We start from the raw sequence: 26,815 nt of genomic DNA on the forward strand, positions 1-26,815 counted from the left end.
CCTGAAGCATGGTCCTAGGGCTCAGGTCCTCTGAGAGAGAGAAAGAAAGAGAGAATTAGAGAGGGCATACTTCAATTCACACAGGACACCGGATAAGACAGGAGAAATACTCCAGATATAACAGACTGACCCTAGCCCCCCGACACAAACTACTGCAGCATAAATACTTGAGGCTGAATCAGTTGTCCCTGCCCCGTCTGGTGCCAGGTCCAACAGATGCAGCTTCAGGCTCAGCAGCCTTGTCTTCCCATCCCCATACCCCTGAACCAGCCCTACTCCCAACTGAAGAAGGAGGTGAGCAGCATTGTGTTGAATGACATGTCAGTTGACATAATTGCAGGTACTGCAATGTATTGAGTACAGGAATGTAATTCTCCAGTCAGGAAAAATATCACTTGACACAAAGGCAGGCAATATCAGAGCCTTAAAAGAAGAGATGCAGGCTCTTAGAGATGGATGGGAGTCTCTCCTGTCTGAGGCAACACTGATCGCTACACAAATGGATGTTGTACCTCAATGTAGCAAGGAACACAGACAAAAGAGGAAAAGGAAGAGAATCCATGATTAGGATCATCACAGGTCAGGACAGTGCAGCAATGGTGTTTCGGAACACAGTGTTTTTTTTTACTGCTATGGCCAACATCATAAGTGACTTGGACACAAGGTTCCACACCACTGTAAAAATTGTAGAATAATTTTCTGCTGTTCTGAAAGTGGGTCAGATTAGTGAGGATAAAGCCCGTTCTGTGTGCCAACCACTGATGACAAACTATTCCAGAGATCTTACTCCTGAGTTTAAAAATGAAGTAAGACACCTGCACACTCTATATGCTGCCACTTTCCCCCCTAACTTCGTCTCCTGAATGCAATTTGTAAGATGCAGCCGCAAAGCATTTTTTGGAGAAGTGTGGATTGCTTTACGTATATTTTGCACACTGCCTTTGACTGTTGCTGGTGGTGAGAGAGCTTTCAGTAAGCTAAAACTGATTAAAAAAAAACAATTTGAGGTCCATTATGTCCCAGGACAGGCTTTGCAGTCTTGCCATTCTGTCAATTGAAAGTCAGTTAGCTAGAAAGCTGGACTTCAAAGATTTCATCAGTGAGCACATTTCTTATATTTTAGTATTGTATTTTTGTAATATTGTACATTTTATATTGTAAATGTGTACTGGTTTAGCAGTGTAAATATGTATAGTGCACAATGTCTGGTGTGATGTATTGTTGTATTGATGATGTAGATTATGTTTTGTTGTTTTGTTTTGTTCCTGTTTGGATCCAAGGAAGACTAGTCGCTGCCTTGGCTGCAGCTAATATGGATCTTAATAAAATACTAAATACTAATACTTGGATTTAATTAAATTATGTATTAGGCCTCAGTGCCTCAACAGCAGCAGACAAGAAGAGTCACTGGGGCGCCCAGTGGATTTTGAGAAGATTGGCCGTGGCCCCTGTAGCAAAAGATGTAACCACTTCCACACTCAAACAGTAGAAAGGTAGTCAAACCACTGATACAGTATTCCGATATTAGGCGATACTGCCAGTAGAAGGCGATAGAAGACCAGTTTTGGAGAGAGAATTATATTAATCTTTAATACACAAATCCCTTGAAAGCCACACACGGCATACAGACACATTTTTGGTTCACAAAATTACTTCTTCCTTTCAATGTTTTGTTTATACATTTGTTGTTGTTGCTATATTCACTTGAGTCTGTGATGATCGTCTAACGATCTAGACACGGGTCTGCAGGATTGATATCTCCAACTGCGGCGTCATTTACTGGAATCGCGTCGGCCATGTTGTAGTGGGGGTTGATGCAAGTTTAGAGGTAGGAAGTGTAGCTACAGGAACTGGGTTAGCCTACTTTTGGTGACTTCTTTTGTCATGTCGCTGGATACATTTTGCTGGGGTTTTATTCATTAAGGCGTTCTGTCTGTGTCAACTCCTTTAATTTCTTTATCATTCGTTTTGCTTTGATATAACTTAATTGTTATTTCATTCACTGAGGACAAAAACGATTGAGAAAGACCTGTGTTGGAGGGAGGCGGGATGGGGGCGACTGTGATTTCCATGTTGGAATACTAGCTGATTTTTCGTTGAACCCAGAAATAAATTGGAAATACAAACACAAGCGACACAAGATCGTGAATTTCTAAAAGGTAAGATTTTTTAAATGAGAAAAATAAGTTGACAATCCAATAACCCAATGATGGGCCCCACCAGTCCTCTGATAGGATCGATTTTCCAGAGCATTGTCTGCATATATTTGTTCTGACCTAAAGAATTGCGGTAAATATAGCCTATTATTAAAGGTACATTAAATTCGTATAAAGTGTTGAGTTCAAATATGTTTTTGGAGACCAACACAGGCCTACCTACTGTAGTTCACTCTCTGGTGTGAGCATGTAGACTAATTGACGTTTTAATTGTAGGTTACGACTTTGACGTCCCCAAAGACAGCATTTTATTTAACGTCTTATATATAAGACGTTAAGAGAAATAATGAATTTCTCAAACGCCGACAAAACAATTGTTTCTTGTTGGACAATCAAGCTAGTCCAGTTTGCTGGAGGGTAACTTAGTGTCCGATAACGCAAGACGGCTGTTCCAATACAGAACACATGGAACGGCTAGCTGAAGTAGCAACACTAGCATTGTCTGGACTCTCACCACATGGCCTTGGTAACAAATCATACTCCTGATAGTCGATACTAGGTAATTGAGATAAAGCAACTAACTGTGTGTTATGGAATGTGATTGGTGGTTAGCTGAAGAATGTGCATCTGCAGGCTACACGTAGCCCATGATTGCCAGTACTGAGCGTAAATAAATTAATGACCTCCAATTATATTTACTTATAGGCCTACAGTAGTAATCCCTGAATGCATAGGTTATTTTGGTAGAAGGGGATAGAGTACCAACCCCATAAAAACTTACCAACTCCACACCACGTTAAAAATATCTGAGGCATATGCTTGAGTTTGTTAATAATAACACTTCCACATCCGATGTTGGAGTGGTGTCAGTTAAATGGAGAGAACCACCGACTGACTGTTGTTGCTGGGACTAAACCACTATGTCTAAAAGGTCCAAGGCCTCTAAGTATTGTGATGTCTACGGTTGGCCTCGGGATTCAGAGCAACCTAGACACGCCCAAAGTGTGACCCCCTAGGCTAGAACATAGATCAAAATCAAATAAAATTTTATTTGTCACATACACATGGTTAGCAGATGTTAATGTGAGTGTAGTGAAATGCTTGTGCTTCTAGTTCCGACAGTGCCGTAATATCTAACAAGTAATCTAACAATTCCCCAGCAACAACTTAATACACACAAATCTAAGGGGGTGAATGAGAATATGTACATATAAGGCTGAGCGGCATAGGCAATTTATTTATTTATCTGTTATTTTACCAGGTAAGTTGACTGAGAACACGTTCTCATTTACAGCAACGACCTGGGGAATAGTTACAGTGGAGAGGAGGAGGATGAAAGAGCTAATTGTAAAACTGGGGATTATTAGGTGACCCTGATGGTTTGAGGGCCAGATTGGGAATTTACAGTATGTATTGGGAAAATACAGTATATACATGTGATATGATATGAGTAATGTAAGATATGTAAACATCAATAAAGTGACATTATTTAGAGTGACATTGTATAAAGTGACTAGTGATCCATTTATTAAAGTGGCCAGTGTAGGCAGCAGCCTCTCTGAGTTAGTGATTGCTGTTTAGCAGTCTGATGGCCTTGAGACAGAAGCTGTTTTTCAGTCTCTCGGTCCCAGCTTTGATGTACCTGTACTGACCTCGCCTTCTGGATGGTAGCGGTGTGAACAGGCAGTGGCTCAGGTGGTTGATGTCCTTGATGATCTTTTTGGCCTTCCTGTGACATCGGGTGCTGTAGGTGTCATAGAGGGCACACAGTAAAAATAAGTGTTAGTTTAGTTCCGATAGAGTTGAATTCAACACTGTTTCAGATAACATTTGGTCCCAGTCTACATAGTTTTAAAGTTACTCTACAGGTAGTGTCACAATTTCAGAGTTAATTTTCATTCCATTGAATTTAGTTGAATTTACACTGCAACGACTGCATAATTTTACACTCTGATTTAATTCCGACACTAGAGCTCATTGACTCCTCATAATTTTGAAAATACTCATCCTGGGTAAAAATAAGTCAGCACTGTAATTTTTACACTAACTTTTTTACTGTGCAGGTAGTTTCCCCCCGGTGATGCGTTGTGCAGAGCGCACCACCCTCTGGAGAGCCTTGCAGTTGAGGGCGGTGCAGTTGCCGTACCAGGCTGTGATACAGCCCGACAGGATGCTCTCGATTGTGTATCTGTAAAAGTTTTGGGTGACAAGCCACATTTCTTCAGCCTCCTGAGGTTGAAGAAATGTCTGTGTGAGTGGACCATTTCAGTTTCTCTGTGATGCCTAGGAACTTAACTTTCCACCTTGTCCACTGTTGTGCCTTCGATGTGGATAGGGGGGGTGCTCCCTTTCCTGTTTCCTGAAGACCACGATCATCTCCTTTTAAAAAAAAATGTTGAGTGAGAGGTTGTTTTCCTGACACCACACTCCAAGTGCCCTCACCACCTCCCTGTAGGCTGTCTCACTGTTGTTGGTAATCAAGCCCACTACTGTTGTCGTCTGCAAACTTGATGATTGCATTGGAGGCATGCATGGCCACACAGTCGTGGGTGAACAGGGAGTACAGCACCCTTGCGGGGTCCCAGTGTTGAGGGTCAGCGAAGTGGAGATGTTGTTTCCTACCTTCACCACCTTGGGGGGGGGAGCGTCAGAAAGTCCAGGACCCAATTGCACAGGGCAGGGTTGGGACCAAGGGCCTCCAGCTTGATGATGAGTTTGGAGGGTACTATGGTGTTGAATGCTGAGTTGTAGTCAATGAACAGCATTCTTACATAGGTATTTGTTTTGGCCAGATGGGTTAGGGCAGTGTGATGGCGATTGTGTCGTCTGTGGACCGGTTGGGGCAGTATACAGACTACGCCATCACACTGCCCTATCCCATCTGGACAAAAGGAATACCTATGTAAGAATATGTACAAAGACAGCGATGCACCCTCTTGGATGAGCTGACCCATGGCTGATATTGGATACATTAAGCCGAGTGGGCTCATGTTTTGTACCAACATTAGCCTGTTTGTCAGCTTAATGTCCCCTAGCATTCACTGGAGTTGGTACTTGCGTTGCTCTCTGTGATATCGGTTGCACTTAATGTTATGGTACAGTAATGACCAGGTATTTAGGCTACGAAGAAACAGGAGTGTAACCTCACAATAATAACATATGCCCTAAGAAAAATTCCAAGCCACTGTGATTGAAGAATAAGAACGCCTCTCTCTTACAGTAGGTCATGACTGGAGATGCATGGCTGGCTCTCGTTCTCTAGACCAGGGGTATTCAACTCTTACCCTATGAGGTCCGGAGCCTGCTGTTTTTCTGTTCTACCTGATAAATAATTGCACCCACCTGGTGTCCCAGGTCTAAATCAGGCCCTGATTTTAGAGGGGAACAATGAGAAAACGCAGTGGAACTGATTTCTAGGTCCAGAGTTGAGTTTGAGGGCTCTAGACAGCCAGTGGGAATGTGGACATGTCATGCCCTACGCCTGTGCCTTGAAGCCGGAATCTCCCTTGGATCTGGGACAGATACTGCATATTGAAGAGTTGAGGAGCATGTGGAAGACCTTCTGTGAGCTGTTGGTAAACTGTTCCAGCTGGGCAATGGCAGAGCGGGGACATATGTACTAGGCACCAGTGGGGGGGAAATACGGCCTGAAATTGGGAGGGACTACCTGAACTTCAATAAAACATGGCATCATTTTCGTTCCACTACGTTTTGCTACTGTGTACACACAAAAATATGACCCTTGTCCTTGGTGATTCCATGGTAGTGTCTGTCTGTTTTGTCTACGTATAACAGAGAGGTAATTGCCAAGTATGGAACCATTGAAATTGAGTGAACTCATACCAGGGAGCCTATTTTTGAAGTAAGTAGCATAGGATATAGCTTAATCTTATTAGCCCTACTGCAATACCACAGTTGTGTACATTGGTGTGACAGAGTGCACACAGTGTGTGAAGGAATGCTTAGTAATGGTGAGGTCACTGAAGTTATTACCACATCACACATTGGCACTCAGGACAACCCCTGAGTGAGAAGTAGGCGTTGATAGTTTAAACCGCCTCTCTCTGACTTACTGTGGTCACCTCCGCTACTAAAATAGCTCGTACACACTCGTGTGAACTCCTGCCTTTAGGTAGTCCTCCAGGGCCAGCCTTATAGAATGAGTCCTGTGTCTACTGTCGAGCCTGAGACCTGGCTACGAGTAAGCTTCAGCTGACCCATGTGTTGGCAGATGCGTAGCCAGGTATTCTGTGAGGCTGGCAGCCTGGTACAGCTCCAGAGGTGGAGAGATGTTTTGCCAACAGTAGGCTATGGGGTGTTTGAACAGAGTAACAGATCCTTAATAATCACAGCCACATTTTAGACTGCTTCTAGCTTTAAAATTCATGTAAGGCCTAGTCTCGCATGCCACACTTGTGAGAGACTACATTAGGCCTAATTCTGTATTCATGCTGATAGACTATGGTATCAAAGCAAAGTGATGTTCCAATTTCCTTCATTTTAATATTTATTGAAGCTACAGTAGCAATAGGCATATACTCTTTGATATTGTACAACTGCACTTTCCCATGGGCAGTGTAACCCTTGCCTCATCTTCCTCCAATGGCGTCTGTTGGTAGTTTTAAGCATGGTAAAGCTCTCAGGACCCTCCCCGTCTACAGTCTTGGTGTTAGTTGCTAACAGCTGTCCACTTCGAGGGTGGGGCTACTCACAGACCCCTAGTTGCTGTGGAAACTCCCGGCATCAAACCTTAGGGGTGGTTCTCCTTGCGTAACAATGTGTCAATCAATGTCCCTGTTACGAACTGATATTTAGCAGTGTATGCATGTCATTTCACCTGCAGCTTTCATTTATGTCAGGCATCAGTTTTATGTCTTTAGTTACCCTGGTTGGTAACAAAAACCATGTCCCAGAAGTTCCAGAATCACATGGTCGACTGATATCCATCAGCTAACCAGTTTTAGCCTGTTTCTTTCCCACTCCTTGTCTCATGTCTATCTCCCTGGTAGGAGGAGCAAATAGAGGTCTCTTGGCTGTATTGAGTGGGTGTATTCATCGATGAGTTTCCGTAGCGTGCACATGTCTTTGTGTGTGCAAGTGTGCTGGTGTGTAGGCTATCATATGTGCTTGCGTTTTTGTTTTGTTTTGCGTGTTTCTGCCTGCCTGCATTCCTCTCAGTGAAAGATACATCAGGTGGTCTGGAACACAAAGGCCCGGGCGGAAGGACGTCCGGGCCAGAGTGATCTGTTAATTTCTCACTGATCATCCCAGCACTCCCTCCATTTCAGTACAGGGGATTGATGTCCCTCTTAGCTATGAGCTCTAGCTGGGGTGCCAGTCTGTTTCTGCTCTCTTGACAGTTCCACGAGGATTGTCATGCCAAACAATGACAGCAATTGAGTTGGAAAAAACACAAACAGATCTGAGTTCAGATCTGGGACTATCAGGCCAGTCCTCAAACAGCTCTACCTGCTGCTCTGTCGTGTCATTTTCAGCATGATGGAGCGAATCCTAAGTAAAATTCTCACTTAGTAGTCATGCGTTGATGACGTGGAAGTTAGGATTCACCCCAATGTGATCGGCTTGTCGAGCGGAAGTCTAATGCAGACTCCAGAGTAGGGGTGAAGTTGCTCCTAGATGCTGATCTTGGGTCAGTTTAGCATTTTCCCCACAATGGTTAATGTTATGATTTGGGGAGGGGAAGCTGATCCTAGATCTGAACCTAGGGGAAACTTCACCCCAGAGCCAGAACTCCACTCTCCAGGCTGTTTCAGCCCAGGGCCTTTCTGTGGAATTCCCAGTTCTTTCCAACTCAGTCAGGAGAGGAATGGGCCAGGGTGTAGGATTCAATACACAGAACCGTTTACTATAGTTCAGTTTTGCCATGTTCAGCAGAATAAGAGAAGACATCTCATTCTGATTGAATGCCGGTTTTGATACTGTTTTACATTATCTCTGCAGAATATTCCGATTCTGAGATTTTAGAGTAATCACATCAAATCCCTTTTTGCGTAAACTGACTATGGAAGTGTATTCTCCTCTGTTTGGATGTGGATTTGGGGTGGCAATTTTTTTGAATCCTCTACGATTGAAACTTTCATCGCGTGACTAGAATCTTTATTGGTCTGCATCCAAAGATGACTGGAGTAAAGTGAACTGAATAACACAGTGCAGACTACCAACTGATTTAAATCTATACAGCTTTAAATAATAGCTAATAATAGTTACCTCTCCAGCCCTGACCCACCAATCTGGGCTGACCTTTGGGATCACACTGAAGGGTCCCACTTGGGCCCTTTAATCTTATGTGTTCTGTGAGGCCTGAGCCCTAGGTAAGGTGAGCACACCAGGGATGAGGAGGTCTAGGATCAGAGGTCAAGGAGCCTCAGGTGGAGGTGTAACTTCGGGTCCCTCTCTGTGGAATGTATGAAGGGCATACTGTGCAGCTAAAGCGACTTCAGGGTGAAGTTTCCCCTAGGTACAGATCTAGGATCAGCTTCCCTTCCCCAATCCTTAGAGGGGAAAATGAGAAACTGACCCAAGTTAAGCGTCTAGGGGCAACTTCACCCTACACCAGCTAAATCATTCCAAATATACTAGGGTATAGTCAGTGCCAAAAGATCCCTATGCAAAGCAGGTCTATACTTTTGAGGACAAAATGTGTAGGTTTTTCCTCCGCCTGCTACATAGCATGGTATTTTCTGTCTTTTTATTCCTGACGCTTTCGCTGTCTCAAATCACAAAATGCTTTTGATTTAGACAGCCGGAAGTATGCTCAAACTTTGACCTAGTTTCGAAAGGACACATTTCTATTTCGGCATCATCTAACGGGCTGTAATGAAGCAGCTCCTGAGAAGTCTTGAGTTTCTCCCCGACAAGACAACACCTATGGTCTGCATTTCTACCGTCTCCCCTTCAGATCAGACAGAGGAAATGTTTGAGGGACGTAACACCTCAACTTTTCCTATTCCACCAGCTTACTACATTAGACGAGACTACTGGAAATCCTTTCACTTGTGTGTAGTGTTATGCTGTTATATGCTCACGGCAACGGGACGCCATCAGTAATTAGAACTAGGGCTGCGCGATGTGGCCAAAATGTTTGACGGTATTTTATGTTTTTTGAATCATAAAAGTTGTACATTTGCTTCATGAGTAGTGCCCGCCCCCAGGGTGGAAACGAATACATTCAAAGTGGCTTTTAAATGGGTCTTTCTCCATTCTGATTTGTTTTATAGGGTTCAAACGAATTCCCAGCAGTTTCAGCAATTTCTGCACTCATTTGAGAACATTTCCACACTGCTGTGTAGGGCTGCACGATATGGGCAAACAATCTAGGACTTATTTCTAACCAAATTTTGCAATTGCGATTTGACTTGCGATTTAGAGCAAAACACTTGGGTGGAATCGTGGAAATAAAACTATTGTTCTAATTCTATAGTTAGAATATAATAGTGGGCACTTTGAATACAGTGTTTGACATGACGACGAATTCAAATGCCAGGGAGGAGTTATTGTGACAGGGTAAGAACCAAAGTGCTGATAACTGTTTCTGTGGACCCAATAATCTTTCCCTACTTTAATTAGCTTTTTTATTAGCAACTTCATGTAGCTAACATTCATGCTTTGCATGTTCCTCTTTGATTGAGAAGATACTGTTGCACAAACAACATGTTGATTTAGGTCTGCACCATCAGTGGTATTTTCAGGCCGTATAGCTAATTGCGTTTGCTCTGACTCAATACATTTATTAGCTAACTATCGATTAGCGTTAGCGGCTAACAAGATTTAGGGCTAACTTGCCAAGAAAAGCAGCTTGTCTTTTCTTGGCAAGTTAGGCCTAAATCTTGTTAGCTGCTAACGCTAATCGATAGTTAGCTAGCTAATAAATGTAAAAAACACAAAGCAAGAGAGTACATTTAGAGCACTAGTGGATTCATATTAAGAAGCAAAGTGAAAACCACAACGTTGTCATCATTGTTGCATGTGCTGCGTTGACCATGCAGACTGAATGCAAGTGTCTCGCGGTCGAGGAACAACAAATGCACCCCTTGAGTGACAGGAGGCGGGGCTAGGTCTGTGTGGAAAGCGGCGGAGAGATGACTCAAGTAGCGAAGTAAACTATAAAAATGGACGTTACACACGGCTTATCACCTTTAACAAACCAAACATTCAAATACCGATATAGAAGGTAAAGTAAACACCCAAACCGGTCCGTGCAACAATACCGGTATATCGTAAAATACAGTTTACCGCCCAGCCCTAATGTTTCAGGAGCCTGTCCACGAGAGATTACGTAATTATAACCGTAACAATCGCCTTGGTTCGTCATGTTGCATCTCGACTATTCCTTTAATCTCATTCAAACCCAATAAAATCTCAGTCCTACCCAATCAAACCTAGGAGCTGGAGTCGGAAGACCTGAAAGAAAGAGAGTGGACATGGTTGTCTGGTCAGACTAAAATATCATCTTTCTGGAGGTGTAGGCCTAGATCACTCAACTCTAGACCAATCATTTTGAAGGCATGTACATGGAAGTATACATGTACTGTAAGTGAACGTGGGGATACATGAGAAGCACCTAACATTTAGAGAGAATTATCGTCAGCATAGTCTACATTGTGATCAATGTAGCGTAGATGACATTGCAACGCATTCCTATCAAAGAGTACAAAGCATGTGTGCAGGTTGCTCTCTCGCTCTGGCTCCTCTTTCTAGCTCTCTGGCTCCTCTCTCCTCTCACTCGCTCTCTGGCTCCTCTGGCTCCTCTCACTCTCTGGCTTCGCTCGCTCGCTCTCTGGCTCCTCTCGCTCGCTCGCTCTCTGGCTCCTCTCGCACGCTCGCTCTCTGGCTCCTCTCGCACGCTCGCTCTCTGGCTCCTCTCGCACGCTCGCTCTCTGGCTCCTCTCGCACGCTCGCTCTCTGGCTCCTCTCGCTCGCTCGCTCTCTGGCTCCTCTCGCTCGCTCGCTCGCTCGCTCTCTGGCTCCGCTCGCTCGCTCGCTCTCTGGCTCCTCTCGCTCGCTCGCTCGCTCGCTCTCTGGCTCCTCTCGCTCGCTCTCTGGCTCCTCTCGCTCGCTCTCTGGCTCCTCTCGCTCGCTCTCTGGCTCCGCTCGCTCGCTCTCTGGCTCCGCTCGCTCGCTCTCTGGCTCCGCACGCTCGCTCTCTGGCTCCGCTCGCTCGCTCTCTGGCTCCGCTCGCTCGCTCTCTGGCTCCGCTCGCTCGCTCGCTCTCTGGCTCCGCTCGCTCGCTCTCTGGCTCCGCTCGCTCGCTCGCTCTCTGGCTCCGCTCGCTCGCTCGCTCTCTGGCTCCTCTCGCTCGCTCGCTCTCTGGCTCCTCTCGCTCGCTCGCTCGCTCGCTCTCTGGCTCCGCTCGCTCGCTCGCTCTCTGGCTCCTCTCGCTCGATCGCTCGCTCGCTCTCTTGCTCCTCTCGCTCGCTCTCAGGCTCCTCTCGCTCGCTCTCTGGCTCCTCTCGCTCGCTCTCTGGCTCCGCTCGCTCGCTCTCTGGCTCCGCTCGCTCGCTCTCTGGCTCCGCTCGCTCGCTCGCTCTCTGGCTCCGCTCGCTCGCTCGCTCTCTGGCTCCGCTCGCTCGCTCGCTCTCTGGCTCCGCTCGCTCGCTCGCTCTCTGGCTCCGCTCGCTCGCTCGCTCTCTGGCTCCGCTCGCTCGCTCTCTGGCTCCGCTCGCTCGCTCTCTGGCTCCGCTCGCTCGCTCTCTGGCTCTCTCTCTCGCTCGCTCTCTGGCTCCTCTCTCTCGCTCTCTGGCTCCTCTCTCTCTCGCTCGCTCTCTGGCTCCTCTCTCTCTCGCTCGCTCTCTGGCTCCTCTCTCGCTCGCTCTCTGGCTCCTCGCTCGCTCTCTGGCTCCTCGCTCGCTCTCTGGCTCCTCTCGCTCGCTCTCTGGCTCCTCTCGCTCGCTCTCTGGCTCCGCTCGCTCGCTCGCTCTCTGGCTCCGCTCGCTCGCTCGCTCTCTGGCTCCGCTCGCTCGCTCGCTCTCTGGCTCCGCTCGCTCGCTCTCTGGCTCCGCTCGCTCGCTCTCTGGCTCCGCTCACTCGCTCTCTGGCTCTCTCTCTCTCGCTCGCTCTCTGGCTCCTCTCTCTCTCGCTCGCTCTCTGGCTCCTCTCGCTCGCTCTCTGGCTCCTCTCGCTCGCTCTCTGGCTCCTCTCGCTCGCTCTCTGGCTCCGCTCGCTCGCTCTCTGGCTCCTCTCGCTCGCTCGCTCTCTGGCTCCTCTCGCTCGCTCGCTCTCTGGCTCCTCTCGCTCGCTCGCTCTCTGGCTCCTCTCGCTCGCTCGCTCTCTGGCTCCGCTCGCTCGCTCTCTGGCTCCGCTCGCTCGCTCTCTGGCTCCGCTCGCTCGCTCTCTGGCTCCGCTCGCTCGCTCTCTGGCTCCGCTCTCTGGCTCCGCTCGCTCGCTCTCTGGCTCCGCTCGCTCGCTCTCTGGCTCTCTCTCTCTCGCTCGCTCTCTGGCTCTCTCTCTCTCGCTCGCTCTCTGGCTCTCTCTCTCGCTCTCTGGCTCTCTCTCGCTCGCTCTCTGGCTCCTCTCTCTCGCTTTCTGGCTCCTCTCGCTCGCTCTCTGGCTCCTCTCTCGCTCGCTCTCTGGCTCCTCTCTCGCTCGCTCTCTGGCTCCTCTCTCGCTCGCTCTCTGGCTCCTCTCGCTCGCTCTCTGGCTCCTCTCGCTCGCTCTCTGGCTCATCTCGCTCGCTCGCTCTCTGGCTCCTCTCTCTCTCGCTCGCTCGCTCTCTGGCTCCTCTCTCTCTCGCTCGCTCGCTCTCTGGCTCCGCTCGCTCGCTCTCTGGCTCCGCTCGCTCGCTCTCTGGCTCCTCTCGCTCGCTCGCTCTCTGGCTCCTCTCGCTCGCTCGCTCTCTGGCTCCGCTCGCTCGCTCTCTGGCTCCTCTCGCTCGCTCGCTCTCTGGCTCCTCTCGCTCGCTCGCTCTCTGGCTCCTCTCGCTCGCTCGCTCTCTGGCTCCTCTCGCTCGCTCGCTCTCTGGCTCCTCTCGCTCGCTCGCTCTCTGGCTCCTCTCTCGCTCGCTCGCTCTCTGGCTCCTCTCTCTCTCGCTCGCTCTCTGGCTCCTCTCTCTCTCGCTCGCTCTCTGGCTCCTCTCTCTCTCGCTCGCTCTCTGGCTCCTCTCTCTCTCGCTCGCTCTCTGGCTCCTCTCTCTCTCGCTCGCTCTCTGGCTCCTCTCTCTCTCGCTCGCTCTCTGGCTCCTCTCTCTCTCGCTCGCTCTCTGGCTCCTCTCTCTCTCGCTCGCTCTCTGGCTCCTCTCTCTCTCGCTCGCTCTCTGGCTCCTCTCTCTCTCGCTCGCTCTCTGGCTCCTCTCTCTCTCGCTCGCTCTCTGGCTCCTCTCTCTCTCGCTCGCTCTCTGGCTCCGCTCGCTCTCTGGCTCCGCTCGCTCTCTGGCTCCTCTCACTCGAATCTCTGGCTCCTCTCACTCGAATCTCTGGCTCCGCTCTCTCGCTCGCTCTCTGGCTCCGCTCGCTCTCTGGCTCCTCTCACTCGAATCTCTGGCTCCGCTCGCTCGTTCTCTGGCTCCGCTCGCTCGTTCTCTGGCTCCGCTCGCTCGTTCTCTGGCTCCGCTCGCTCGTTCTCTGGCTCCGCTCGCTCGCTCTCTGGCTCCGCTCGCTCGCTCTCTGGCTCCGCTCGCTCGCTCTCTGGCTCCGCTCGCTCGCTCTCTGGCTCCGCTCGCTCGCTCTCTGGCTCCGCTCGCTCGCTCTCTGGCTCCGCTCTCTGGCTCCGCTCTCTGGCTCCGCTCTCTGGCTCCGCTCTCTGGCTCCGCTCTCTGGCTCCGCTCGCTCTCTGGCTCCGCTCTCTGGCTCCGCTCGCTCTCTGGCTCCGCTCTCTGGCTCCGCTCGCTCTCTGGCTCCTCTGGCTCGCTCGCTCTCTGGCCCCGCTCGCGCGCTCGCTCTCTGGCTCCTCTGGCTCGCTCGCTCTCTGGCTCCGCTCGCTCGCTCGCTCTCTGGCTCCTCTCGCTCGCTCGCTCTCTGGCTCCTCTCGCTCGCTCGCTATCTGGCTCCTCTCGCTCGCTCGCTATCTGGCTCCTCTCGCTCGCTCTCTGGCTCCTCTCGCTCGCTCGCTCTCTGGCTCCTCTCGCTCGCTCGCTCTCTGGCTCCTCTCGCTCGCTCGCTCTCTGGCTCCTCTCGCTCGCTCGATCTCTGGCTCCGCTCGCTCGCTCGCTCTCTGGCTCCTCTCTCTCGCTCGCTCTCTGGCTCCTCTCGCTCTCTCGCTCGCTCGCTCTCTGGCTCCTCTCTCTCGCTCGCTCTCTGGCTCCTCTCTCTCGCTCGCTCTCTGGCTCCTCTCGCTCGCTCTCTGGCTCCTCTCTCTCGCTCGCTCTCTGGCTCCTCTCGCTCGCTCGCTCTCTGGCTCCTCTCGCTCGCTCGCTCTCTGGCTCCTCTCGCTCGCTCGCTCTCTGGCTCCTCTCGCTCGCTCGCTCTCTGGCTCCTCTCGCTCGCTCGCTCTCTGGCTCCGCTCGCTCGCTCGCTCTCTGGCTCCTCTCGCTCGCTCGATCTCTGGCTCCGCTCGCTCTCTCGCTCTCTGGCTCCTCTCTCTCGCTCGCTCTCTGGCTCCTCTCGCTCTCTCGCTCGCTCGCTCTCTGGCTCCTCTCTCTCGCTCGCTCTCTGGCTCCTCTCTCTCGCTCGCTCTCTGGCTCCTCTCTCTCGCTCGCTCTCTGGCTCCTCTCTCTCGCTCGCTCGCTCTCGCTCTCTCTCTCGCTCGCTCTCTGGCTCCTCTCTCTCGCTCGCTCTCTGGCTCCTCTCTCTCGCTCGCTCTCTGGCTCCTCTCTCTCGCTCGCTCTCTGGCTCCTCTCTCTCGCTCGCTCTCTGGCTCCTCTCTCTCGCTCGCTCTCTGGCTCCTCTCTCTCTCTCGCCCGCTCTCTGGGTCCTCTCTCTCTCTCGCTCGCTCTCTGGCTCCTCTCTCTCTCTCGCTCGCTCTCTGGCTCCTCTCTCTCTCTCGCTCGCTCTCTGGCTCCTCTCTCTCTCTCGCTCGCTCTCTGGCTCCTCTCGCTCGCTCTCTGGCTCCTCTCGCTCGCTCTCTGGCTCCTCTCGCTCGCTCGCTCTCTGGCTCCTCTCGCTCGCTCGCACTCTGGCTCCTCTCTCTTGCTCGAATCTCTCGCTCGAATCTCTGGCTCCGCTCGCTCGCTCTCTGGCTCCGCTCGCTCGCTCTCTGGCTCCGCTCGCTCGCTCTCTGGCTCCTCTCGCTCGCTCGCTCTCTGGCTCCTCTCGCTCGCTCTCTGGCTCCTCTCGCTCGCTCTCTGGCTCCTCTCGCTCGCTCTCTGGCTCCTCTCGCTCGCTCTCTGGCTCCTCTCGCTCGCTCTCTGGCTCCTCTCGCTCGCTCTCTGGCTCCTCTCGCTCGCTCGCTCTCTGGCTCCTCTCGCTCGCTCGCTCTCTGGCTCCTCTCGCTCGCTCGCTCTCTGGCTCCTCTCTCTCGCTCGCTCTCTGGCTCCTCTCTCTCGCTCGCTCTCTGGCTCCTCTCTCTCGCTCGCTCTCTGGCTCCTCTCTCTCGCTCGCTCTCTGGCTCCTCTCTCTCGCTCGCTCTCTGGCTCCTCTCTCTCGCTCGCTCTCTGGCTCCTCTCTCTCTCTCGCTCGCTCTCTGGCTCCTCTCGCCCGCTCTCTGGCTCCTCTCTCTCTCTCGCTCGCTCTCTGGCTCCTCTCTCTCTCTCGCTCGCTCTCTGGCTCCTCTCTCTCTCTCGCTCGCTCTCTGGCTCCTCTCTCTCTCTCGCTCGCTCTCTGGCTCCTCTCTCTCTCTCGCTCGCTCTCTGGCTCCTCTCTCTCTCTCGCTCGCTCTCTGGCTCCTCTCTCTCTCTCGCTCGCTCTCTGGCTCCTCTCGCTCGCTCGCTCTCTGGCTCCTCTCGCTCGCTCGCTCGCTCTCTGGCTCCTCTCGCTCGCTCTCTCGCTCGAATCTCTGGCTCCTCTCGCTCGCTCTCTCGCTCGAATCTCTGGCTCCGCTCGCTCGCTCTCTCGCTCGAATCTCTGGCTCCGCTCGCTCGCTCTCTGGCTCCGCTCGCTCGCTCTCTGGCTCCTCTCGCTCGCTCTCTGGCTCCTCTCGCTCGCTCTCTGGCTCCTCTCGCTCGCTCGCTCGCTCTCTGGCTCCTCTCGCTTGCTCTCTGGCTCCTCTCGCTTGCTCTCTGGCTCCTCTCGCTTGCTCTCTGGCTCCTCTCGCTTGCTCTCTGGCTCCGCTCGCTCGCTCTCTCGCTCGCTCTCTGGCTCCTCTCTCTCTCGCTCGCTCTCTGGCTCCTCTCGCTCTCGCTCGCTCTCTGGCTCCTCTCTCTCGCTCGCTCTCTGGCTCCTCTCTCGCTCGCTCTCTGGCTCCTCTCTCTCGCTCGCTCTCTGGCTCCTCTCTCGCTCGCTCTCTGGCTCCTCTCTCTCGCTCGCTCTCTGGCTCCTCTCTCTCGCTCGCTCTCTGGCTCCTCTCGCTCGAATCATTGGCTCCGCTCGCTCGTTCTCTGGCTCCGCTCGCTCGTTCTCTGGCTCCGCTCGCTCGTTCTCTGGCTCCGCTCGCTCGTTCTCTGGCTCATCTCGCTCGCTCTCTGGCTCCTCTCGCTCTCGCTCGCTCTCTGGCTCCTCTCTCTCTCGCTCGCTCTCTGGCTCCTCTCTCTCTCGCTCGCTCTCTGGCTCCTCTCTCTCTCGCTCGCTCTCTGGCTCCTCTCTCTCTCGCTCGCTCTCTGGCTCCTCTCTCTCTCGCTCGCTCTCTGGCTCCTCTCTCTCTCGCTCGCTCTCTGGCTCCTCTCTCTCGCTCGCTCTCTGGCTCCTCTCTCTCGCTCGCTCTCTGGCTCCTCTCTCTCGCTCGCTCTCTGGCTCCTCTCTCTCGCTCGCTCTCTGGCTCCTCTCTCTCGCTCGCTCTCTGGCTCCTCTCTCTCGCTCGCTCTCTGGCTCCTCTCGCTCGCTCTCTGGCTCATCTCGCTCGCTCTCTGGCTCCTCTCGCTCGCTCTCTGGCTCCTCTCGCTCGCTCTCTGGCTCCTCTGGCTCGCTCGCTCTCTGGCTCCTCTGGCTCGCTCGCTCTCTGGCTCCTCTGGCTCGCTCGCTCTCTGGCTCCTCTGGCTCGCTCGCTCTCTGGCTCCTCTGGCTCGCTCGCTCTCTGGCTCCTCTGGCTCGCTCGCTCTCTGGCTCCTCTGGCTCCTCTCGCTCGCTCTCTGGCTCCTCTGGCTCCTCTCGCTCGCTCTCTGGCTCCTCTGGCTCGCTCGCTCTCTGGCTCCTCTGGCTCGCTCGCTCTCTGGCTCCTCTGGCTCGCTCGCTCTCTGGCTCCTCTGGCTCGCTCGCTCTCTGGCTCCTCTGGCTCGCTCGCTCTCTGGCTCCTCTGGCTCGCTCGCTCTCTGGCTCCTCTGGCTCGCTCGCTCCTCTGGCTCGCTCGCTCTCTGGCTCCTCTGGCTCGCTCGCTCTCTGGCTCCTCTGGCTCGCTCGCTCTCTGGCTCCTCTGGCTCGCTCGCTCTCTGGCTCCTCTGGCTCGCTCGCTCTCTGGCTCCTCTGGCTCGCTCGCTCTCTGGCTCCTCTGGCTCCGCTCGCTCTCTGGCTCCTCTGGCTCCGCTCGCTCTCTGGCTCCTCTGGCTCCGCTCGCTCTCTGGCTCCTCTGGCTCCGCTCGCTCTCTGGCTCCTCTGGCTCCGCTCGCTCTCTGGCTCCGCTCGCTCTCTGGCTCCTCTGGCTCCGCTCGCTCTCTGGCTCCTCTGGCTCCGCTCGCTCTCTGGCTCCTCTGGCTCCGCTCGCTCTCTGGCTCCTCTGGCTCCGCTCGCTCTCTGGCTCCTCTGGCTCCGCTCGCTCTCTGGCTCCTCTGGCTCCGCTCGCTCTCTGGCTCCTCTGGCTCCGCTCGCTCTCTGGCTCCTCTGGCTCCGCTCGCTCTCTGGCTCCTCTGGCTCCGCTCGCTCTCTGGCTCCGCTCGCTCTCTGGCTCCTCTGGCTCCGCTCGCTCTCTGGCTCCTCTGGCTCCGCTCGCTCTCTGGCTCCTCTGGCTCCGCTCGCTCTCTGGCTCCTCTGGCTCCGCTCGCTCTCTGGCTCCTCTGGCTCCGCTCGCTCTCTGGCTCCTCTGGCTCCGCTCGCTCTCTGGCTCCTCTGGCTCCGCTCGCTCTCTGGCTCCGCTGGCTCCGCTCGCTCTCTGGCTCCGCTGGCTCCGCTCGCTCTCTGGCTCCTCTGGCTCCGCTCGCTCTCTGGCTCCTCTGGCTCCGCTCGCTCTCTGGCTCCTCTGGCTCCTCTGGCTCCGCTCGCTCTCTGGCTCCTCTGGCTCCGCTCGCTCTCTGGCTCCTCTGGCTCCGCTCGCTCGCTCTCTGGCTCCTCTGGCTCCGCTCGCTCGCTCTCTGGCTCCTCTGGCTCCGCTCGCTCTCTGGCTCCTCTGGCTCCGCTCGCTCTCTGGCTCCTCTGGCTCCGCTCGCTCTCTGGCTCTCTGGCTCCGCTCGCTCTCTGGCTCCGCTCGCTCTCTGGCTCCTCTCGCTCTCTGGCTCCGCTCGCTCTCTGGCTCCTCTGGCTCCGCTCGCTCTCTGGCTCCTCTGGCTCCGCTCGCTCTCTGGCTCCGTTCGCTCGCTCGCTCTCTGGCTCCGTTCGCTCGCTCTCTGGCTCCGCTCGCTCGCTCGCTCTCTGGCTCCGCTCGCTCGCTCTCTGGCTCCGCTCGCTCTCTGGCTCCTCTGGCTCGCTCGCTCTCTGGCTCCGCTCGCTCGCTCTCTGGCTCCTCTGGCTCCGCTCGCTCGCTCTCTGGCTCCTCTGGCTCCGCTCGCTCGCTCTCTGGCTCCTCTGGCTCCGCTCGCTCTCTGGCTCCTCTGGCTCCGCTCGCTCTCTGGCTCCTCTGGCTCCGCTCGCTCTCTGGCTCCTCTGGCTCCGCTCGCTCTCTGGCTCCTCTGGCTCCGCTCGCTCTCTGGCTCCTCTGGCTCCGCTCGCTCTCTGGCTCCTCTGGCTCCGCTCGCTCTCTGGCTCCTCTGGCTCCGCTCGCTCTCTGGCTCCTCTGGCTCCGCTCGCTCTCTGGCTCCTCTGGCTCCGCTCGCTCTCTGGCTCCTCTGGCTCCGCTCGCTCTCTGGCTCCTCTGGCTCCGCTCGCTCTCTGGCTCGCTCTCTGGCTCCGCTCGCTCTCTGGCTCGCTCTCTGGCTCCGCTCGCTCTCTGGCTCCTCTGGCTCGCTCGCTCTCTGGCTCCTCTGGCTCGCTCGCTCTCTGGCTCCGTTCGCTCGCTCGCTCTCTGGCTCCGTTCGCTCGCTCGCTCTCTGGCTCCGTTCGCTCGCTCGCTCTCTGGCTCCGTTCGCTCGCTCGCTCTCTGGCTCCGTTCGCTCGCTCGCTCTCTGGCTCCGTTCGCTCGCTCGCTCTCTGGCTCCGTTCGCTCGCTCGCTCTCTGGCTCCGTTCGCTCGCTCGCTCTCTGGCTCCGCTCGCTCGCTCTCTGGCTCCGCTCGCTCGCTCGCTCTCTGGCTCCGTTCGCTCGCTCGCTCTCTGGCTCCGTTCGCTCGCTCGCTCTCTGGCTCCGTTCGCTCGCTCGCTCTCTGGCTCCGCTCGCTCTCTGGCTCCGCTCGCTCTCTGGCTCCTCACTCTCTGTCTCTCTGTGTGGCTTTTCTCAGCTGGCTCTTCTCTGTGCTGACAGTCACCCATGTGAGAGGATTTGGCACAATGTCCCATTCCCAGCCTGTGTCTCTCTTTTGATATACACACACACAAATACTAATGTCATTTTATCTCTACATTCATAGCAAATGTCTCTCCCTCCCGCTTTACCATGCAATGGAGTTTTGCTTCGCTTATCGGCATTTGTGTAAGAGGGAGGGCTATAGGGATTAGTGTGTGGGGTGAAAGAATGACACAAGATGGAAAAACAATCACTTGTAATACTGTACTTGGCCTATTCATGGCAATATGAACCTGCTTCAGTCTCTCCATTTACTTAGGATAGGATACGTGTTATGCTTAGGCCATGGCGGGTTAGTGAAGGGGCTTTTAAAACGGCACTGGTGTGAATGCTTGGATCATAAGATCATGTTTCCCTCCTCTGCTATCTGTTTATATAAATGCACCAGAGGAACGTGTGGTGTGTGTGTGTGTGTGTGTGTGTGTGTGTACACACACAGTCGGGTGCTGCTGTATATACACTGCCTCTCGAACTTTACATATCTGTGTCACTGCCAGCCCGAAACCAGTCCAGTCCGTTTCCTCTGAGAGACGGAGGTCACTATACACTGAGTATAGCAAACATTAAGATTACTTTACTAATATTGAGTTGTACCCTCTTTTGCCATCTGAACAGCCTCAGTTAGTCAGGGTATGGACTCTACATGGTGTCCAAAGTGTTCCTCAAGGATGCTGGCCCCTGTTGACTCCAATGCTTCCCACAGTTGTGTCAAGTTGGCTGGATGACCTTTTTGGGTGGTGGACTATTGTTGATACACAAGGGAAACTGTTGAGCGTGAAAAACCCAGCAGCGTTGCAGTTCTTGACACAAACCGGTGCGCCTGGCGCCTACTACCATACCCCGTTCAAAGGCACTTAGATATTTTGTCTTGCCCGTTCACACTCTGAATGGCACACACACGCAATCCATGTCTCAATTGTCTCAAAGGCTTAAAAATCCTTATTTAACCATCTCCTCCCCTTCGTCTACACTGCATTTTTAAAGGGGATTTAACAAGTGACAACAAAAAGGGATCATAGACTGAGCAGGTGAAAGCTATGTCATGGAAAGAGCAGGTGTTCTTAATGTTTGGTATACTCTGTGTATGACTGTATGACCAAATGTGACGTAAGGGCAGAGTTGGCGAATGGTTAACTGTGTTTTGTTGAGAGACAAATAAATCCTAGAACAGATGGTCTGTGTTTTATTGAGATGTCGTAAAAGCTAGGATGCAGGCTGCAGCTATATGACCAGGATGTAGGCCTGGAACTGTGCTTTTATGGTGTGGCAAGTTAAGCGCTGACCCTCAGTCTCTGGGCCACTTCTTTCTGATGTTGAACTTCAAACCCCACAGTCAACCAACCCAACCTCTCTTACCCTCCAGGAGACCAGCATACCATCTCAAGTTAAAGGGGAGAGTGGGTTAGACTCCCTTAAAGTGAGGGCTGGTTCCATATTCATGTGGCTGACAAGAATTTCTTGGCCTCCGATCTGAACATCTGAGATTAGATTTATATGAACCGTATCTTCCTTCTCATTTGACTTAATGTGGGCCTATTAGCTACGACTGACCACTCTTAAATCAGTTTTATAGAGATCTATCAACACGCGATTCGAGCCATAACATGAAATGTACTCGGTGTACAATTTTATTTGAGCAAAGTGCCCTGATTTCTTGTGAAGTCTTCTTGGGGTTTGCACCCGTTTTTGTTGCTTTACAGGGCAGCTCGGCCGCTGAAAAACTCAGTGACCTTCCGCCATTCCCTTTTTCTCTGTCTCTGTCTACTAGACCAGTGTTTCACAGTCATAGGGATGCAAAATTCTGTTAACTTTCCCAGAATTCACAGGTTTTCCAGAAAGCTCAGTTTGAATATTGCTGTGATCAGGAGGGAATGAGCAGGACATTTTGGGGAAAACGTGCCTGTATAAGTCCCCGGGACGTTGCTAACTGACAGGTCCCTCAGATAGTCAGTTCGAACTGATTTTAGTCAGCTCTCAAGTGTAAATCGAAGTTCTCAAGTTATGAAATCACCAACCTTGTTTGCCAACCCCCTAGTCCCCTTGACAGCCATTCGTAGTTACAAACAAGCCGAGCTAGCGAGCTTGAGATTTCGAAGAAGGTTCACAAATTCGTGGAAGTCTAGCCCACCCCCCTGGTAAAGAAAACGACTGAGAGTCATGGCTGTAACCCTCTCAGACTAGGGCAGCTGTTTCCAGATCAGTCAAAACATCCCCTGACTGGAGCATATTTACGTGGCCTTCTCTTCACAAAGGGAAGACCTCGAGGTAACACTGACCAATTCTGTTGAGAGGGAAGAATGAGAACAATGCAGATGGTGAACACGCCCGTATAGAAGTGTTGCTTTTTCGGGACATAATGGTTTGACATAAGAGTTGCTGGTGATTTTAAGGCATGCGTGCCGATTCTTCACCCTTCTCCCGAAGTATGTAGGCTACTTGCACACTTTCTTGCATGGATTGAGGCAAGGTGGAAACTCTCTCTCCTGCCAATGCTTCCACCAATCTTATGCTTTTAAATCCATGACGGGGAGTGTGCAAGTGCACACTTGTGGAGAATTGGGACACAGCCTAATGTACTTTGAGTTTTTAAATGGCTGGTGACCATGTGTTGCAACCATTATTGTGAAGGTTTGACCCACACAAAAAAAGCAGCAAATGTAAAACCTGCGTTTCCCAGAATTCTTACTATTTGCATCAGGATGGCTTTTCATCTGCTGTCAGTTGGATATTCATGTAATAAACATGTTATCTCCTAAAGTCATACAGATAAACACAACGGCTCTAGACCCACTTATAAAATGTTTAGACCGTCAATCGGTATAACATGATGTATGTACTTTGCATAGGATACACTAGACTGGTTCTGTCGTATGTGTATGAATGAACGAGATCACGTTTTTTGATTATGACCGCGAGTGACGCTCTACAACCAAATCATTTCAGATTAGATTTAGGATTTTTTTTGTCCTAGATATACAGCATCTGTACTCATGGCTTTAGCCATGACATAAAAGTACATCATATAGTTTGACCAACAAAAAAAAAGGTTTACAAATGTACATTTTTATAGACGTACTATTCTCTAGGTTGTGGCTACAGTGGTAGTCGACGTCTCATTAATGGAATCCTTCTAACCAGTTTGTATGCTGTAATTCTTAATCATTTGTAAGCTCTTAGGCTGAGTGTGGGGAGGGAAAAAAGCTATCACACATCTATGCCGACGGTGACTGACACAGGAGTGAATATTCAGTTCTGTCCTGTCCTGAAACTAAGCTCTTGACTTTGTTTCTCTCTAGACGTGACCATGGGCTGCATCAAGAGTAAAGAGGACAAGGGGCCTACCATGAAGTACCGCCCGGATAACGCTCCGGTCTCAGATGTCATCGGCCCCCACGTGGGCCACTACGGGCCCGACCCCACCCAGCTGCAGCAGAACCAGCCGTCCTCCACGGGGCCCGCTGCAGGTTTCAACCCCCACGCCATCACCCCCTTCGGAGGAGCTTCCTCCATCATGACCCCCTTCGGAGGGGCTTCCACCTCCTTCTCCGGCGCTCTGCCCGGCGCGTTCCCCGGTGCCGTCTCAGGTGAGACTTGCCTATATTATCCACACGATCCTAACTTGAGATCTTCAAGCATAGCCTACATAAAAATGTTTGCGCAAATCACACGTTGACATCAATGGATGATTTGTGCGATGCGTTTTGTGTGCGTGTAGATTTCAAATGTGCATTTTCTTACGCATCTGTATGCCTTTCTATCGTAACTACAGTAAAGCAGAACGCGCGGGATAAGAGAAAGATTCCGGATTGGCACACATTCAACATCTGTATTGGGGTTGACATTCATACAAGCATTATACTCCGATTTTTACCTCAACATAGCGTGAAATACACACATAAACAATAGCCTAAATGTCTGCAAATTTACTTGGCATTTCCATTGTTTTGGTCTAGTGCCCTTGTCCTCTTTACCGCATCGATACTATAGAAGTACTCTGAAGTATGCCATTTGAAACTTCTATAGTTCCTTCACAAGGACCCATGTACTTATTCCCCACAACAGAATAGCTGCTGATCTGACAACTCCAATATCTAGAGTCACTCAAAAGTCCACCTGCCATTGCGTTTCAGATGATTCAAATCCAGTGGTCTCTCACCATCTCCCTCTTAAAGCTTCAGCATGCTTCAGTTTGGCTGGCGCCCAGCTGAACTCGACTAGCTGAACCGAATGAGTATGCTGGCATACCTTTGCTTGAAAAATGAGAAAAAAGCGGCAATAATACTGTTTGTCCATTTTGAGATGCCATAGCCAGTATACACTTCCTCAAAGTAGTCAGAATGACTAAGATAACTCAAATCTGTCATTCATTTTGACGTTTTTGCCAAAGAGATCTTTTACATCTAACTAAGCTGCTTGGTGCAGTATTTTTCAATGAACAAATGTGCATGAAAATGAGTTCTTGTTGACTTTAATGAAGAATCCCTACTGTTGACCAATCACGGACGAAGGGGCGTAGACTTCGGCTTGCCTCCAGGAAAGAATTTGTGTGCTAGAACAGACGAAAAAACCCTCACTGAATTCAAAAACGACCAAAAACGTCACAATGTCGTCATATAATATATGCACAAACTCTACCAAACTGCCGTTTGGGACACATCCTATGACACCCCTCATGGGGAGCTCATATTCATCGTACCCACTGCTGAACAACCAAGCTGCCAAAACCAATCCCGTTATCTGGCCCAGGAACTCAATACTGCGCCACTGTTTCGGCTCGGAAGCACGCGGATGCCTTAGGATGTCCTTCAATCACGTTGTCCATGGGTGTCATTAGCAACAAATCAACAGCGATTGATTTTTAAAGGTGGCAGGGAGACTAATCAATCTGATAAGGTCCCAAAGAGCAGTGAGATGAGATTGAGCTCTCCTGTTTAGGTGGGATTAGGTTTGTAATCCCCCTCTTTGTTGGATTATCTGCTCATGTGTGTGGGGGGGGGGGGGTTACATGGCATGGTATTGAGTTCCTGGACCAGATCATGGGATTGGTTTTGGCAGCTTGGTTGTTCAGCAATGTGTACGATGAATATGAGCTCCCCATGAGGGGTGTCATGGGGAAGAGGGTGCCATTTGGGACTCATCCCATGTCGGTGTTTCCCAAAAACACCTGATTCAAGCAGGTGTGCTTGTCTGGGGCCGCAACAAAAATATGTACTTTTGGGAGTGCTTGAGGGACCGGCGTTGGGAAACACTGCCCTATGTAGTGCACTACTTTTGAGCAGAGCCCTAAGGGCACTATATAGGTAATGGGCTGCCATTTGGGACGAGGGCACTATATAGGTAATAGGCTGCCATTTGGGACGAAACCATAGATATTTATCCGCTAGGGCCGGGATGATACCAGTATCGCGATACTTGTTAGAATCGTGGCAAGGAAACGAAACACAAAGGGATTTAACTTCTTTAGGAAAACGGCCCTAATGTTGGAAACAAACATCATGCTGTCATCCAGAGTCACGTGGATTTATTTCCCAAGCTATAGCACACCTTTTTTTCTTTTTTACATACAGCAGGTTATTTAAAGGACCAAAGAGTTGGTCTGCTCTGTTTCATGGTACTGTAATGGTCACAGCCCTATTATCCACACAATCTGCCGTGTCTAGTCTCTTCCCAGTAAGCAGAATGGTTTACAGTGTATTTATTGACATTATGTAACTGCGAGATGAGATTGACCTGTACCATGTTGTTATTCTTGTCTTGTAATGATGTTCGCTTTGCACCGAGCTGACGTAATCATTTCCTCTACGACGCTAAGCAAACAAACAACCTTGCCGGACCGTTAAATCCGCTCCCCGACTGATTTAGACTCTGTCAGAACTGTACCCATCCCACTGCCATTAGTATGCACTACACAGGGATGGGCCGGGAGCAGAAATTGGCCTGGGCATTTCTAACACATCTCCCCATTTTTTTTTCGTTGTTTCTCTTGAGGCCCCCATCATTAGCCATAATTATATATTTTTTTCACACACAAAGACCAGCCCACTTGGCTTAAGATAGAGCGACCCATCTGGCATTTGCCCAAACTGCCCTATGGCCGGTTTGTTTCCGGACCAACATAACATTATTTCTAATCTATACACTGGAAATGTCTATAGAGTAGAATTACCGACAGTGAAAAAACGTTAGGGAGTGTGCAGGCTAGAGAACACAGATGCTACTCTCCGCTCACGAACATTCACACCACAGACACCAGTCAGTCACGGGCGCTATGGAAACAGAACCGCCACTACAGGTCTACATTCTCTGACTCATCTTCCGTTGGTCCCTTGGTCTCCTGTCATTTCAATGTGCCTGCACACCTTTGCCGCAGAGTTTGGTACTGTGAACATTCAGCGACAATGACAGGAACAATCTTGGCACAAAGGTCAGCAGGTATTTATAGGAAGTCTTTGTATCTTTAGTAGGCTATTAGTAGCTCTGAATTCCTTCATATTCTAACTGGTTCTCCACCTTATCTCTCTGAGTTAGTCAACAAGAAATATTTTTCAGCCTCTTAAATGGACATACTGTCATGAATTTCACTTGTGCATTTAACTTGAATGTTTTATTTAATGTTTTTCTGTGTCTGTATTCAGGTGGGGTTACGTTCTTTGTGGCCTTGTACGACTATGAAGCCAGAACCTCAGACGACCTGTCGTTCAAAAAAGGGGACCGCTTCCAGATCATCAACAACACGTGAGTCCCCATGGGCCCTGGTCAAAAGTAGCGCACTATATAGGGAATGGAATGCCATTTGGGACGCAGCCTCCCTCCTGAGAACATCATTCATCATGATCAGGAGCTTATTCCCGTAGAGTAGTGGCGTAACGGTGACAGAATATCTTTAAGTGTCAAGTGTTCTTCCTAAATGGGTTAGATGTGTGTACCCCCCCAATCCTGTTTTTCCACCCAGATCACTGGAGACTTTCATTTGATTAATTTAACAAAACCTTTAACATAGATGGTGCCTTCAGTCGTATATAACTTTCTGCTCTATAATGTAGCCTTGGTTGACTTTGTTCAATTCAAATGTAATACTTTGCTGCATGCCTTA

The 26,815-nt window shown here is 51.4% G+C and overlaps 1 protein-coding gene across 3 annotated transcripts in view; it reads left to right on the forward strand.

The window, feature by feature from the left end:
• Window positions 1–1,602: 1,602 nt before the first annotated feature.
• Window positions 1,603–26,815, forward strand: part of LOC129859390 (tyrosine-protein kinase yes) — a 42,679-nt gene continuing 17,466 nt past the window's right edge. The window contains exons 1-3 of one of the 3 annotated variants that reach the window (XM_055929125.1): window positions 1,603–1,828; window positions 23,019–23,306; window positions 26,358–26,457. In XM_055929125.1, coding sequence (XP_055785100.1) covers window positions 23,027–23,306; window positions 26,358–26,457 — 380 coding nt within the window. In that variant the 5' untranslated portion in view covers window positions 1,603–1,828; window positions 23,019–23,026. Of the gene's footprint in view, window positions 2,160–4,254; window positions 4,408–23,018; window positions 23,307–26,357; window positions 26,458–26,815 lie in introns of those variants that run through there. The other 2 variants (XM_055929123.1, XM_055929124.1) reach the window with 2 other exon arrangements.

Source organism: Salvelinus fontinalis, chromosome 7, assembly GCF_029448725.1.
Source record: "Salvelinus fontinalis isolate EN_2023a chromosome 7, ASM2944872v1, whole genome shotgun sequence".
Classification (NCBI taxonomy): domain Eukaryota; kingdom Metazoa; phylum Chordata; class Actinopteri; order Salmoniformes; family Salmonidae; genus Salvelinus; species Salvelinus fontinalis.